We start from the raw sequence: 13,986 nt of genomic DNA on the forward strand, positions 1-13,986 counted from the left end.
ATTTTAAATATAACACATTGCCAATGGATTACCACTTATTTGTACAAAGTACTGAAAAGAAGTTCTTCTTTCTAGATTTAGCCATAAAGTTTCAGAAGAAATCTGTCAAGGACACATGCGTGGTTCAAGCAAGTGAAAGCATTGTTTTATCCACTGAACTGACCGCAGAGGGTGGTAGTGTGAGATGGTTTAGAGATGGCGTGGAGCTCAAGGAGAGCAGCAAGTATGAAATGAAAAAAGAGGGCCTTTCTCGTACCCTGATAGTGAAATCTGCAGAAATGAAAGACAGTGGAACGTACTCTTGTCAAACTGCGGATGATAAACTGGAGTTCAAAGTTCAAGTTAAAGGCAGGTCATAGAAAAGTCTTAAATACGACTCTCATGCATCTGCAGATGCAAGATTTTTCTTTGAACTTTTCCCTCTCATGCTTTCTTCTCAGATTCAGCTTTGAAGTTTGTTCTCCCTTTGAAACCTGCCACAGTGGAACTGGGAGGTACACTAAGCCTGATTTGCGAACTAAATCAAGCTTCAGGGGATGCTGTATGGCACCATAATGGCCGTGAGATTAAACCTGGAGGCAGGTTCTGTGTCAGAGCAGATGGTGCTAGGCGAATTCTCACTGTGACTGGCATGACTAAGGAAGATGAAGGAGAATACAGCTGTGAATGTAGAAATGACAAGACATCTGCTAAAGTCTCCTCTAAAGGTAATTAACTAGTTTAACTAAAAAAAACATCTTTCCAGGATGGAAGCCTTTTCTTTTATATAATTATGCTTTATTCCTTTCAGCACCAAGATTAGTGAGGTTGGTCACCAAACTGAACAACGTGGTTGCAACGGAGCGAAAAGATGCCGTTTTCAAGTGTGCCGTCAGCCCAGCAGACGTCAGCGTCAGATGGTTCCACAACAGTATCCCCATCGTTTCTGGGCAGAAGTATAAGCTTGAGCAAGGTGGTGGCAGCCACTCACTTACCATCACCTCAGTCACTCAGAAAGATGCAGGAGAGATAAGTGTTGATGCAGAAGGCAAAAGCTGCAAAGCTACTCTACAAGTGCAACGTAAGATAACAATGGGAATTATTGTTTAACTGTTTATATAAATGAACACATACTTCCATCTAACATTCTTTGTGTCCCTTCCAGATGAACCTGTGACTTTCAAGAAAAAGCTAGAAAACCTGACAGTGGAGGAGCAAAGCGAAGTGAGGATAGAAGTGGAGCTCAGTAAGGCATCGGATGAAGTCAGGTGGATGAAGAACAGTGTAGTGCTGCAACCTGCAGGAAACATGGAGATTCGGGTAGAGGGAGCTAAGCAGGCTCTGGTCTTCAAGAGTGTGACTTATGCTGACCGTGGCATCTACTCTTGCGAAACTCTGGATGATAAGACCCAGGCCAAGCTCAGCGTGGAGAGTAAGACTCATCAAGATTAATGTTTTAAATACAGAATATGATGTGCATATCATACAAGAAGAAGAATGTCATTGTCATGGCGCTTGTTATCACAAAATCAGTCCTACATGTTAACACTCTTTTTCTTTTCCCTTCAGTGAAGAAGATCCAGGTAATAAAGGGTCTAACAGAAACCAAGGCACGTGAAACAGAGACAGTAACACTTGAGGTAGAACTCAGTCAGGTCAATGTTGAAGGCTCCTGGAACAGAGACAGGGTCAAATTAAAGTCAGGGCCAAACTGCCATATCACAGCTCTGGGAAAGAAGCACATCCTGACGTTGTCCAGTCTCAAGCAGGAGGATGCAGGAATGATTTCCTTCCAGACAGAGGGAGTGCATACTTCAGCTAAACTGATCGTCACAGGTAACGGTGTGCTCATGTTTGTCCTGATGAAGTCTAGGTTTCCTAAAAAAAATCCAGTGTAAAAAAAAGTCTAATGTGCTGATTCTACAGAAGCTCCTGCTATGATCTCCAAACCTATTATGGATATGAGTGTTCCTGAGAAGGAGAAGGTTACGTTTGAATGTGAAGTGTCCAGAGCGAATGCAGATGTTAGATGGTTCAAGGTGAGAAATCATTACTGTCTGCTGATTTAAATGTGTGCAGTACATATGTAACATTTTGAATAACACCGAATCTGCAGGATGAGGTGGAACTAAAACCGGGAAAGAACTTTGCTATTCATTCATTGGGCCAAAAGTGCACTTTGGCCATCAACAAATGCTCCCCTGAAGATGGAGGCACGTACATCTGCCGTACTACTGATGATAACACCTCCGCCAAGCTCACTGTTCACGGTAATTACTAATTATGCAACAAAGTAAGGAAATCAGTAAGGTACAATTAATCTAGGTTCAGTAAAGTTTTCTGTACTTGGCCTCTTTTTCCTGCAGCCAGAGATATCAAGATCATCAAGAAGCTGGAAGATTTGGAGGTAATGGAGAAGGAGAGTGCTAAATTTGTCTGTGGAATCTCACACGATGAAGTGGAGTGCCAGTGGTACAAAGGAAACACAAAACTCAAAGCCACTGACAACATAAAGATGAGACAAGAGGGTAAGGCCTCAAGAAATTAGAAAACCATTTTAATTAAGCTAAGCATGTAATGCTACAGGATTTGCCTTAATAAAGATTGGGAATAATAAGGATGCTTTCACGATGATGTCTGTTTCTAATTCCAGGCAGAACTTATGTGCTGCTTTTCAAGTCTGCTACCCCAGAAGATATGGGTGAAATTAAGTTTACAGCTGAGAAAGCATCTTCAACTGCTAAACTTAAAGTGAAAGGTAAACGAATATGTGTTCTGTGCACTAAAATCACATAACACTGAATGCATGGTTGCATGGTAATAGCTTATCAGTCCAATGCTGTTACACACCGCGATGTTCAGTGTGGCTGCAAATGGATTATTTCTTCTCACTGTGTTAAGAGCTCTTAGAAAATTGCAAACAATAAAACACACGTTTAAATTTGATGAACAGCTTGACTTCTGTTAGTCGGTTAATCTCCCAGAATGCGTCCACATCATTTACTGATACAAACAATAAAACTTGAGGAAGTATCATTCTAAGAGAGTCACCACATTGTGCCATTCTGCATATATTTATTCTTTATATTGGTAAGATGTAAAATCCATTTGCAACTTCACATTCACATTGTCACTCCTCATTGAAGCTTGATGGCAAAATGAGCACTCAACAACAGCACAGCTTTACAGTTTTATAATTTTATTCCAGAGGAAAAGCATTCTTTTTGTTTTTGTTTTTAATGTGTGATGGCTTATGAAGATTGGATCTCAAAATCTCCAGCAGTACAAGAATGTGATTTAATTGTGAAACAGATTACTTGTACCCACAATGCAGTATTGTTTCACCAGTATTTTAGTCTATTGCTATGTGATTTCTTGGCAACATGCTGGCACCATAATATATGTTTTGTGGTTATAAATTAGATATTGTTAGGGCAGCACAGTGGAGCAGTTCACGGCATGAAGGTCCTGGGTTTGAATCCACCACCTGGCCGTGGGCTTTCTGTGTGGAGTTTGCATGCTCTCTCTGTGGCTTCAAAGACATGCAGTTGGTGGGATTGGGTTAACTGGTGATTCACAGGTGTGAATGGTTGTCCATCTGTCCATGTTAGCCCCGTGACAAACCTACAGGATAGCCTCCTGCCCTATGACACCTATGATAGGCTCCAGCCTAGGCAACATTATGACATCAGCAATATGTGGTGTAGATAAGACTTCAGAAGCCTAAGATGCATTTGTGCCAATTTTTTTGATCAACTCCTGATTGTGAAGGAGGATTTTGTAGGCAAACAAACAGATTTTGTGTGTTATAGTAAGATGTACGGTGGCCCTGAGAGGCCAAACGAACTGCAACTTAAGAAAACACCAGCAATAAGAAAAATGCTGCAAAAGCACACAAAACACAACGGAAATAGGAAAAAACAAAACAGAAATAGGAAAAAACTGATTTCCAAAAGCACAAGGAAAGTGTTTCTAGGGAGACAATAACCCGACGGACCAGTTGCAGGAACCAAAATATGCTAAGAATTGCGCTGGGAGACACTTAAAAGATGTGGAGGATCTATCGGTTTTGTGAGGAAACAAAAGATGAAAGGTAAGTGTGTTAGCCTGACTATTAGCCTAAAAATCCGTCATCAGTATTATATGAATCATGATAAAGCACACCTACAATGTTTTGGGTTCCTGCAACTGGTCCGTTGGGTTATTGTCTCCCCAGAAACACTTCCCTTGTGTTTTTTCCTATTTCCATTGTCGTTTTTCCTATTTCTGTTTTGTTTTTTCCTATTTCTGTTTTGTTTTTTCCTATTTCCGTTGTCGTTTTTCCTATTTCTGTTTTGTTTTTTCCTATTTCTGTTTTGTTTTTTCCTATTTCCGTTGTCGTTTTTCCTATTTCTGTTTTGTTTTTTCCTATTTCCATTGTCTTTTGTCCTATTTCTGTTTTGTTTTTCCTATTTCCGTCGTCGTTTTTCCTATTTCTGTTTTGTTTTTTCCTATTTCCATTGTCTTTTGTCCTATTTCTGTTTTGTTTTTCCTATTTCCGTCGTCGTTTTTCCTATTTCTGTTTTGTTTTTTCCTATTTCCATTGTCGTTTTTCCTATTTCTGTTTTGTTTTTTCCTATTTCCGTTGTCGTTTTTCCAATTTCTGTTTTGTTTTTTCCTATTTCCGTTGTCGTTTTTCCTATTTCTGTTTTGTTTTTTCCTATTTCCATTGTCTTTTGTCCTATTTCTGTTTTGTTTTTTCCTATTTCCATTGTCTTTTGTCCTATTTCTGTTTTGTTTTTTCCTATTTCCGTTGTTGTTTTTCCTATTTCCGTTGTGTTTTGTGTGCTTTTGCAGTGTTTTTGTTATTGCTGGTGTTTTCTTAAGTTGCAGTCCGTTTGGCCTCTCAGGGCCACCATAAAGATAAGATATTTAGTGCATCTGATTCGTTAATTTCTATTAGTATGAAAAGATCATTTGATCCTGAAAGAGAATAGCTGTCTACTTTTGTATCAGTTGCTGTAACTTGCATATATGGGCTAATTTTATGTTACTGCCATTATATACTCTTTCTTTTTTCTTTAGCTTTTGCAAAACATGTTATATCTCAATGCAAGCATTAATATATCATCAAAAGCATTAATATGCCATACAATTCATATACCATCTGAAATTACTTTAACTTATGCATAGACACCAGCACACCCTTTTGCAGTGATGTCCCTTTGCGACACACATAATAGTTTTCATTGATTAAGTGTTATTGTTACTGTAGAGCTGCCTGTGAAGTTTGTGAAGCGACTCAGGGATAAGATAGCGATGTATAAGCATCGTGGTCATCTTGAATGCCAAGTGTCACGTGCCAGTGCAAAGGTGAAGTGGTACAAGAACAAGACGGAGATCAAACCCAGCAAGAAGTACGAGATCAAAAGTGAAGACCTGTACCGAAAGCTCACTGTTAATGATGTGGACTCTGGGGATGAAGACACGTATACCTGTGATGCCACTGATGACAAGACATCCTGTAAACTGCTTGTGGAAGGTAAAACAGTGGATTGTCACAATAGTTCATTTTAAACTTACTGCCACTGTAAATGTAAATACTTTCTCATTATATCCTCAGAAAACAAGCCACCAGTGTCCAATTCAATGAGGTGTATGCCAATCTGAAATAGTGTACTAATGGGAAATATGTGTATAAAAGGTTCTTAATATGTTATCTCTCATTTGTTCTATAACAAGCCTGACCTACTAAATTAATTAACATTGAGGTTGAAATTTTAAGATTTTTCTTAATCTAAATGAGTAACTAAACTTTAGTGCAACCTGTTTTTAGTTTTGCTGATGTGTTGAAGTTTTATGTTGGGAATTTTCTGGCATTATAGAAAAAAGGGCCTTTGTGCATGTACCACAGTGTGGGGTACAGTGTATGAAGTCACAGGATGTTAATTGTCCTTTGTGTTGCTCTGGATAAATGAAAGTCTTATACTTAAATACAGTCATTTTCCATATGATGTGTGGTGTTTTACATCCTATAAAGTAAGATTTATAATTCCAAGCCCATTGCTAATAGTCGGTAACGATAATAGTTGCATGCAGCATTAGAAAAAGAAATCTCTTATATGAGCTATAGCTCTCAAAATTCACATGTGGACTTAGATTAAATATGGGCAAGCATATAAGCAGTCACATGTGTAAGGTCATTAAACTGTCATATCATATTTGAATATCATTGATGAATGTTTACATATGCTAATGGATCATCCAGACGGTTGTGCATATTTTAGCAAGTCAAGTAAACAATGTGTAGGGCTAGACCAATAAATCCTAACGGTGAATACATCAGAAAGCGTCACGAGAACATGCTATAAACAAATCGTGTCTGTGGAGAATATTGATGAAGTTATATATCAACACATGAAACACATCTCTCAATGTGAAGTTTAAAAAATAAACAAGCAAAAAACAGGCAAAATCTGAGGGATCCCTATCAAGATTGTTTGTTTATATTTTGTTTTGACCTTTGAACTCTCAGATATCCTTATCAACCTTAAATTCCATCAACCCTAAAGCTACACTTGTTAAGTGTGGCCTCAGGGTTGGCCTCAATCTTTAGTTCATTGAACATTAACTACAAATTTAAGCAATGAGATAATCTTAATATAAAAAAGAAGCACAATTTCAACAGTATGTCTCAGTTTTTCTACATGATATAGACATGCTGTTGTAGTAAATGAAATAAATCTGTCAGCACGACTCTTTGGGCTTAAAATTGTAAGTAAATGTGTAAAATTAGAGAATTTCTATTGTTTAATTACTTTGTTGCCATCAGGGAGGTCTTTTTCAACTGGAAACACTGTAAAACATACATACAATCCTTCTTTACATTTTCCAATGTTAAACAATGGGCTGGATTGGAGTCTTCGTGGTGCTGATTCTGGCGCCTGGACTTTATGTTTGACACCCCGCTTTAGTTCTTGTAAAATGACTTTCATGCAAAAAAATGGATGTCATTTCTTAATTTCTGGGAAAGAATGTGAAGTATTTGCAGTTGATGAATTCTTTTCACTGATCCGTTCTCTTTTTATGATCCCTTCAGAGCAGTCTATCAGCATAGTGCGGGAACTTAGTCCAGTAGAAGTCACAGAACCCTTTGCAGCTGTTTTTGAAGTGGAAATCAGTATGGAACTGGTGAAACCTCCTGTATGGACTTTGAATGGAGTTGCTCTGCAGGAGGGGCCTGATGTCGAAATGGAGAAAGAAGGCACGATGCACCGTCTCACTTTCAAAAAGACTAAAGCATCAATGACGGGAGCTGTGCAGTTTACAGCTGGGAAGAGCAAATCTTTAGCCCAGCTCACAGTTAAAGGTAAAAGTTTTCAGTGTTGTGTTCACACAGAAAATTCTGTATGTATACACAGAAAACTTCCATTAGATTTGAGCTGAGTCTAATCAGTCATTGTTGCTCACATTCAGAGCGCCCACTTGAGATTGCAGAAGCCATTAAAGATGTTAAGGCGAAGGAGAAAAGTTCAGCCATACTCAGCTGCAAGTTCTCTGCTCCACCCAAAGAGGTTAACTGGTTCAAAGGTCGAGTACCTCTGGCAGCTTCAGACAAGTACAACATCAAGCAAGATGGTACACGTGCCCAAATTACCATTCACAGGCTGACTGAGGAGGACAGTGGAGAGTACCGCTGTCAGTCTGGACCTGCTGAGACCAAAGGCACACTTACTGTTGAAGGTACGTTTTCCAACTTTAAATTGTCAAAAGACTGTGTTTAAAATATGGATGAAGCCACCGTGACGTCAGCCACCTGTTAGTTCCCCATTGTGAAGCCTCGAGCTCAGTGTTTTCGCTATCACCATCCATTTTGGTTCTTTGAAATCAGATGTCAGAATCTGACTGAGAAACCGAGGACATTGCACGCTCTTTGGCTAAAGATTTTCAATAATAGTTGACATTGATATTAGTGTCATTCTAATATTATTTTCAAAAGACTTCTATCCAACCAGAAGTCTGTTTTCTACAGTCATTGGTGCAACCAATAAAATAAATGCAGCACTTCACATTTGCTTTTTATTTCAGATCAAGAAGCTACATCCATCTTTTATAGAGTCTATTTGAATATCACAGAGTTCCCCTAGCATAAACCATAAAGCGATAAAGAAATTGATTTGAAATATTTTGTGATTGCTCTTCAAACTGAAACTGCTGTCCCGATTCATCTGCCTAGTGCGTGAAATCAAAATCACCAAGCACTTGGCCAATACAGAAGTCGATGAAGACAGCGATGCGGTATTCACCTGTGAGATTAACTACGCTGATGAAGAAGCTCAGTGGCTTCTGAATGACAAGGTGCTCTTCACAAATGAAGTTAACACCATCGCTCATGAGGGGAAGGTTCACAAGCTGACACTGAAGAACCTGGCACCTCAAGATGGAGGAACAATCACCTTTCAAGTCCGCAAGGTCAAAGAGTCTGTCACACTCAAGGTTAAAGGTGAGAGCATTAAATGCAGTTCCAGAGTTATTTGATATTTCACAAATGAGGCTTGTATTTATCCCTCAATCACTGTTTTACTTTCTGCAGAGAAGCGCGCTGTGTTCCTCAAGTCACTAGATGATGTTATTGGAGAAGAGAAAGGCATGATCACTCTGGCGTGTGAGGCATCCAAGCCGAGAGTTTCCCCCACATGGAGAAAAGAGGGTAAAGTCTTAAAAGCTGGGCCAAAATATGAGCTCCTTCACACAGGCAAGTCTTTGGGCCTGATCATCAAGGATGCCACCAAAGATGATGCTGGGGAGTACAGCTGTGACCTTGGCACTGAGGTATCCAAGGCAAAGGTTACGGTCAGAGGTGTGTTTTTCTATCATTTTGTATATTTATTTGTACACACTGCTTTTCGTATATACAGTTAACTTATACACAATTTGGTTTCTATCATAGAAATTGGTATTGGAATAACTAAATGGCTGAAATCAGTTGAAGTGAATGAGGGAGAGACATGCAGCTTTGAGTGCATCCTGTCTCGTGAGAGCACAGATGAGTGCTCCTGGACTGTCAATGGCCAAGCTGTTACAAACAGAGGCCGCTTTAGCATCTCCACCAAAGGACGCAAATACATGCTCACTATTAAAGATGTCTCCCCTGCTGATGCTGGTGAGGTAGTCTTCAGTATCAAAGACTTGAGCTCCAAAGCAACATTGACAGTTGAAGGTAAGCTTGATATCAGTCTTTAAGAGGCTTTGGCAATGATTCAAATCATAAAATAAACATTTATCCTCTTATGTTGCAGGTAAAGCTTCATCTGTATCAAAAGGACTGCAGAATATTTGTGTTGTTCAAGGGGAAGATGCTGTTTTTACTTGTGAGGTGACACAGGCTAGTTTTGCTGTAAAATGGGCCAAGGATGTTAAAGCCATCAAAAAGAGCCAGAAATATGAGCTCAGCCAGCAAGATAGAGTCATGAAACTGACCATCCATAATGTGTCTGCTCAAGACTCTGGAGAGTACAGCTGTGAAGTTATTGGAGGTGCAACCACCAGAGCTAAGCTAGAAATCAAGGGTAAGACTCTAAGAAAACTCAAAAATCGCCTTGGTCTAATTTCACATTTCAGCTTTGATGGGATACGATTATTCTACGTTGTGTTTCGATTTTCCACACACAAGCAAATAAACACCACACACATACGTAAAGTAACACAAAGGTGCTTGTGGGTCAGTCCTTCTGGAGGCAGCACCTAGTGGTGGCTTTTATACTAGCTGGCAAGAAGACCTTTAAAAAGTATTTGTGATGATGATTTAATTCATCTGGAAAATATCCAAGGTAAAGGCATGTAAAGATAAAATGACAATTGTATTTATATAGCACATTTCATTACATGAAAACTTAATCTGTTTAACGCAGAAAATCATTCTATATTTTCTCCAGTATGCCAGCTCAGGTGTGTATAGGTGCAGGAATTAGTAATAATATTCTTAAAGTCTTAAAAAGTTGAAATATTTGCTAGACATAGAATATGTTCTGGAGTCTTTTTTAAAAATTAAACTATAGATTAGTGCTGTAGTTTCATTCTGTGGCAAACATTGTCACAGCGAAGTTTCCTTTTTGCAGAGCCAATCCATAAATTCACTAAAACGCTAAAGGACAGTGAAGCAGACGAGAAGGGCTCCATGACTCTGCAATGCACGACGGAACAAATCCCATCCACGGTTGTATGGCTTAAAGGTCACACAGAGCTCAAGGCTGGAGGGCGATATGAGATGTCTCAGAAAGATGGCGTCTTAACTCTCATGATCAAACAACTGGAGGAGAACGATACTGATATCTACACTTGTGACGTAGGCACTGCCAAGAGCATGGCCAAGGTGACCGTTAAAGGTGAGAACTTTAGCATGAATGAAGGTGAGACAACGTTTTGTTCTTACTTACATCTTACTACACTGCAGAAAGGTTTGAGCTAAGTTTTCTTTTAATTTTGAGAATTTTTTTTTTTTTTTTTTTATAAATTGAATCCAAAAACCACAATTTTACATTTTGTTCTCAAAACATACGGACAGTGGTTACATTGTGTAGTACCCTTGGAAGTCCACTCTGTCACTCAAGAGGAGTCACAGGAGATCAGAGCGCATATGCAAACAACTTTGGTGCCAAACCAGCTGATACCATCCAAGGAGTTTACAAGCTTGTGGATTTTTATTTTTTTGAAACCGCTGTGGATTTATACAGTTCTACTGTGTTTTTCTTGCAGTTTTCAGTCATTTGCAGCATTTAGGTTACTGCAAGGAATGCTTTGCTTTTGTGTTAAGTGGCGTCTATATCTTTGTCTGGTATATGTGTGTTTGAGGTATTGTCTGTACATCCACAAACTGTGAATGACATTCATTAGCATGCATTGGCGTTTCTGAGTGACCATTGCCCAAATTCATTGGATTATTCTCCTTTCATTTAAGAATTTTAATTTTTTTAGTGCAGTAAAGTTTGGGTTTTGCTCCTAGATTTTAATCCACTGTTCAGAATCAGCTGCACTGTTCCAAAGACTAATGTTGGACAACTGAAGCACCTCAACTCCATGCGCCGTCCTAGCTTCCCATTATTCATTCTTCTTTACAACCCAACAAAACTCAAAGTAATTTTCCATTTTGTTTTAGCCCTGCCCACCACTTTTATTGAGAAGCTCAAAAACCAGGAGAAAAAAGAAGGGGAGAGTGTGACACTTCGCTGTGAGCTATCAAAACCTGCAGCTGTCGTTCAGTGGAAAAAAGACTCTGAAATTCTCAAACCAGGAGAGAAGTATGACATGAAGCAGGCAGAGGGCTCTTGTATACTTCAGATTCTGAATTTGAAGATAGAAGATAGTGGAGCGTATACATGCATATGCGGGGACGAGAAGACATTTGCAGCCTTGAAAGTCACTGGTATGCGAATTTTCAAAGACACACAATTCTGTGGCCTTGTTAAAACTGTTTGTATGACCTAATTGTGATGAGTAATGAAAACATGCTTGTGCAGCATTGCCACCAAACTTCACACAGAAGCTGGAGAGCCAGCAGGCCGAGGAGGGAGCTGACATTATTCTTTGCTGTGAGCTCTCTAAAGCTGGAGTCCCAGTAGAGTGGAAGAAAGGAACGCAGGTCCTGAAGTCTGGAGAAAAGTACCAGATGAAGCAGAAGGCCTCTGTTAATGAACTCGTAATCAAGAAAGTGGTGCCTGAAGACATTGGAGACTACAGCTGTGTGTGTGGAGACCAGAAGACCACAGCCAGCCTTAGCATAAAGGGTAGGAAGGGGATTTTCACAGTTAGTCAGCAAAGTGTTTTTATGTTTGCATGTTACTGCAAATCAGTGTTTCTCAGAATCTTTCGTGTGTATTTTTATGTTCTATGTAAAACACTGGCACTGTTTTCTAATCTGCTAATAAATGTTCAGCCAAACCAGTCACCTTCAAACTGAAGCTGGAGAGCCTGGAGGCCGAGGAGGGAGGTAGTGTTACTTTGCGCTGTGAGCTCTCTAAGGTTGGAGTCCCAGTAGAGTGGAAGAAAGGCACGCAGGTCCTGAAGTCTGGGGAGAGGTACAAGATGAAGCAGAAGGCCTCAATGAATGAACTTTTGATAGAAAAAGTGGTGCCTGAAGACAGTGGAGACTACAGCTGTGTGTGTGGAGACCAGAAGACCACAGCAAGTCTCAATATCAAGGGTAGGAAGAGGATTTTCACAGAGTTATTCCTTATAGTTTATGTCAGCATGCCATTGGTTTTTCAGTATTTGTTATTTAATAGTTGTATTTTATTTTATTTGTATATTTGTATTTTATGTCATGACATATCACTGACTGGAAATGAACCAATAAATGCTCAGCCCAACCAGTGACCTTCAAACAGAAGCTGGAGAGTCAGCAGGCCAAGGAGGGAGCTGACATTATTCTGCGCTGTGAGCTCTCTAAAGCTGGAGTCCCAGTAGAGTGGAAGAAAGGAACGCAGGTCCTGAAGTCTGGAGAAAAGTACCAGATGATGCAGAAGGCCTCTGTGAATGAACTCGTGATTAACAAGGTGGTACCTGAAGACAGTGGAGACTACAGCTGTGTGTGTGGAGACCAGAAGACCACAGCTAGCCTGAGCATAAAGGGTAGGAAAAGGATTTTCACAGTTAGTTGGTGCAGTGGATTCAAATTTGCATGTTCTTGTGGATCCTTGTTTCTCGCTTTGTTATTTTGTATTTTTGTTATGTGATATTTATGTTTTCTGTAATGCCCTGCCACTGATTACTAACCCACTAATAAATGCTCAGCCCAATCAGTGACCTTCAAACAGAAGCTGGAGAGCCAGCAGGCCGAGGAGGGAGCTGACATTATTCTTTGCTGTGAGCTGTCTAAAGCTGGAGTCCCAGTAGAGTGGAAGAAAGGAACACAGGTCCTGAAGTCTGGAGAAAAGTACCAGATGAAGCAAAAGGCCTCTGTTAATGAACTTGTGATAGAAAAAGTGGTGCCTGAAGACAGTGGAGACTACAGCTGTGTGTGTGGAGACCAGAAGACCACAGCAAGTCTCAATATCAAGGGTAGGATTTGTGATTTAAATCTGTATTTAAAGTATATCAAATTTTCTTTGTAATACAGTAACAGTTCTCACCTTTTGTTTTTTCAGACTCCTTAACTTTTTTGTCACCACACCCGTTGTGTTTACATTTAAATGCAATGATAATGACTGGATTAAATTGCATGGATGATTGTCTTATATTTTACTGATTTTATCTCAACTGAAGCGCTTGTACTGTGGCACTTGCTTCTGCTTTGAAATTTCTCCGACTGTCGGTTTATTTAGTTGTTCTGTTTCTGATGGATAATGAAATGTCATTCATGTGGGTGTTACACTATCTGTCACATTTTAGTGCATCATCAGGTTGAAACCAGTCTTCGCCTGAATTGCTTTTCTGCAGTGTACCTGCGTTCTGACTTTTCCTTGAAGATTTCACTTTGAAATGACCAAACAAAATGGCTTCTTCTTTTTCACTTCACCTATTTCAGGCAGCCTTACTTGTTGCTGCGTTTTTGTGAGTTTTGGTTGTTTTCATTGGTGGTAGTCTTGGCACTGGATCTTATATTTATGTTGGTCTATAAACCTCTCTTGTCTACATTTCATCTGATCTGTTCTGTCGTGTTATATTGCAGTTATTGGCTCTGTTTTATGGGGTCTAATCATTCCTGAAACTCCCTTTTGTCAGATGATAGTTTTCAATTGATATATTGGTGAAGTACAGCGATCTGAAACAAAATTATTTCCTCAGCTGTGAAGCTGGCAGCTCCTCCTTCAGCTGCTACAGAATCTAAGAGGCAGGAAACCAAAGAAAAAGGTATGAAAGGATGATGGTGATGTAATAACATAACTGTCAGTGTTATGTTGCCCTGTCCAGCTTGATAATGGCCTCTGCGCTGCCATCTGCAATCCTCCTTTAAATTGTACCTGTATGCTGTGGCCTGTAACATGCATGATAGATATATTTGTCAGTATGCTGTTTCCTAGATTTTGGCTG

The 13,986-nt window shown here is 39.6% G+C and overlaps 1 protein-coding gene across 7 annotated transcripts in view; it reads left to right on the forward strand.

The window, feature by feature from the left end:
• Positions 1 to 13,986, forward strand: part of obscnb (obscurin, cytoskeletal calmodulin and titin-interacting RhoGEF b) — a 59,425-nt gene that overhangs the window by 14,657 nt on the left and 30,782 nt on the right. For 6 of the 7 annotated variants that reach the window (XM_084912469.1, XM_084912470.1, XM_084912471.1 and 3 more), the window contains exons 18-39: positions 76 to 348; positions 441 to 707; positions 791 to 1,060; positions 1,145 to 1,411; positions 1,549 to 1,815; positions 1,906 to 2,018; positions 2,096 to 2,249; positions 2,346 to 2,507; positions 2,633 to 2,737; positions 5,234 to 5,500; positions 7,058 to 7,327; positions 7,435 to 7,701; positions 8,195 to 8,461; positions 8,552 to 8,818; positions 8,909 to 9,178; positions 9,258 to 9,527; positions 10,077 to 10,343; positions 11,114 to 11,380; positions 11,475 to 11,741; positions 11,891 to 12,157; positions 12,319 to 12,585; positions 12,748 to 13,014. In XM_084912469.1, coding sequence (XP_084768595.1) covers positions 76 to 348; positions 441 to 707; positions 791 to 1,060; positions 1,145 to 1,411; positions 1,549 to 1,815; positions 1,906 to 2,018; positions 2,096 to 2,249; positions 2,346 to 2,507; positions 2,633 to 2,737; positions 5,234 to 5,500; positions 7,058 to 7,327; positions 7,435 to 7,701; positions 8,195 to 8,461; positions 8,552 to 8,818; positions 8,909 to 9,178; positions 9,258 to 9,527; positions 10,077 to 10,343; positions 11,114 to 11,380; positions 11,475 to 11,741; positions 11,891 to 12,157; positions 12,319 to 12,585; positions 12,748 to 13,014 — 5,358 coding nt within the window. The remainder of the gene's footprint in view (positions 1 to 75; positions 349 to 440; positions 708 to 790; positions 1,061 to 1,144; positions 1,412 to 1,548; positions 1,816 to 1,905; positions 2,019 to 2,095; positions 2,250 to 2,345; positions 2,508 to 2,632; positions 2,738 to 5,233; positions 5,501 to 7,057; positions 7,328 to 7,434; positions 7,702 to 8,194; positions 8,462 to 8,551; positions 8,819 to 8,908; positions 9,179 to 9,257; positions 9,528 to 10,076; positions 10,344 to 11,113; positions 11,381 to 11,474; positions 11,742 to 11,890; positions 12,158 to 12,318; positions 12,586 to 12,747; positions 13,015 to 13,986) is intronic. The other variant, XM_084912475.1, reaches the window with a different exon arrangement.

The sequence above is a fragment of the Perissodus microlepis genome, chromosome 18, assembly GCF_051167445.1.
Source record: "Perissodus microlepis isolate ML-2025 ecotype Zambia chromosome 18, ASM5116744v1, whole genome shotgun sequence".
Classification (NCBI taxonomy): domain Eukaryota; kingdom Metazoa; phylum Chordata; class Actinopteri; order Cichliformes; family Cichlidae; genus Perissodus; species Perissodus microlepis.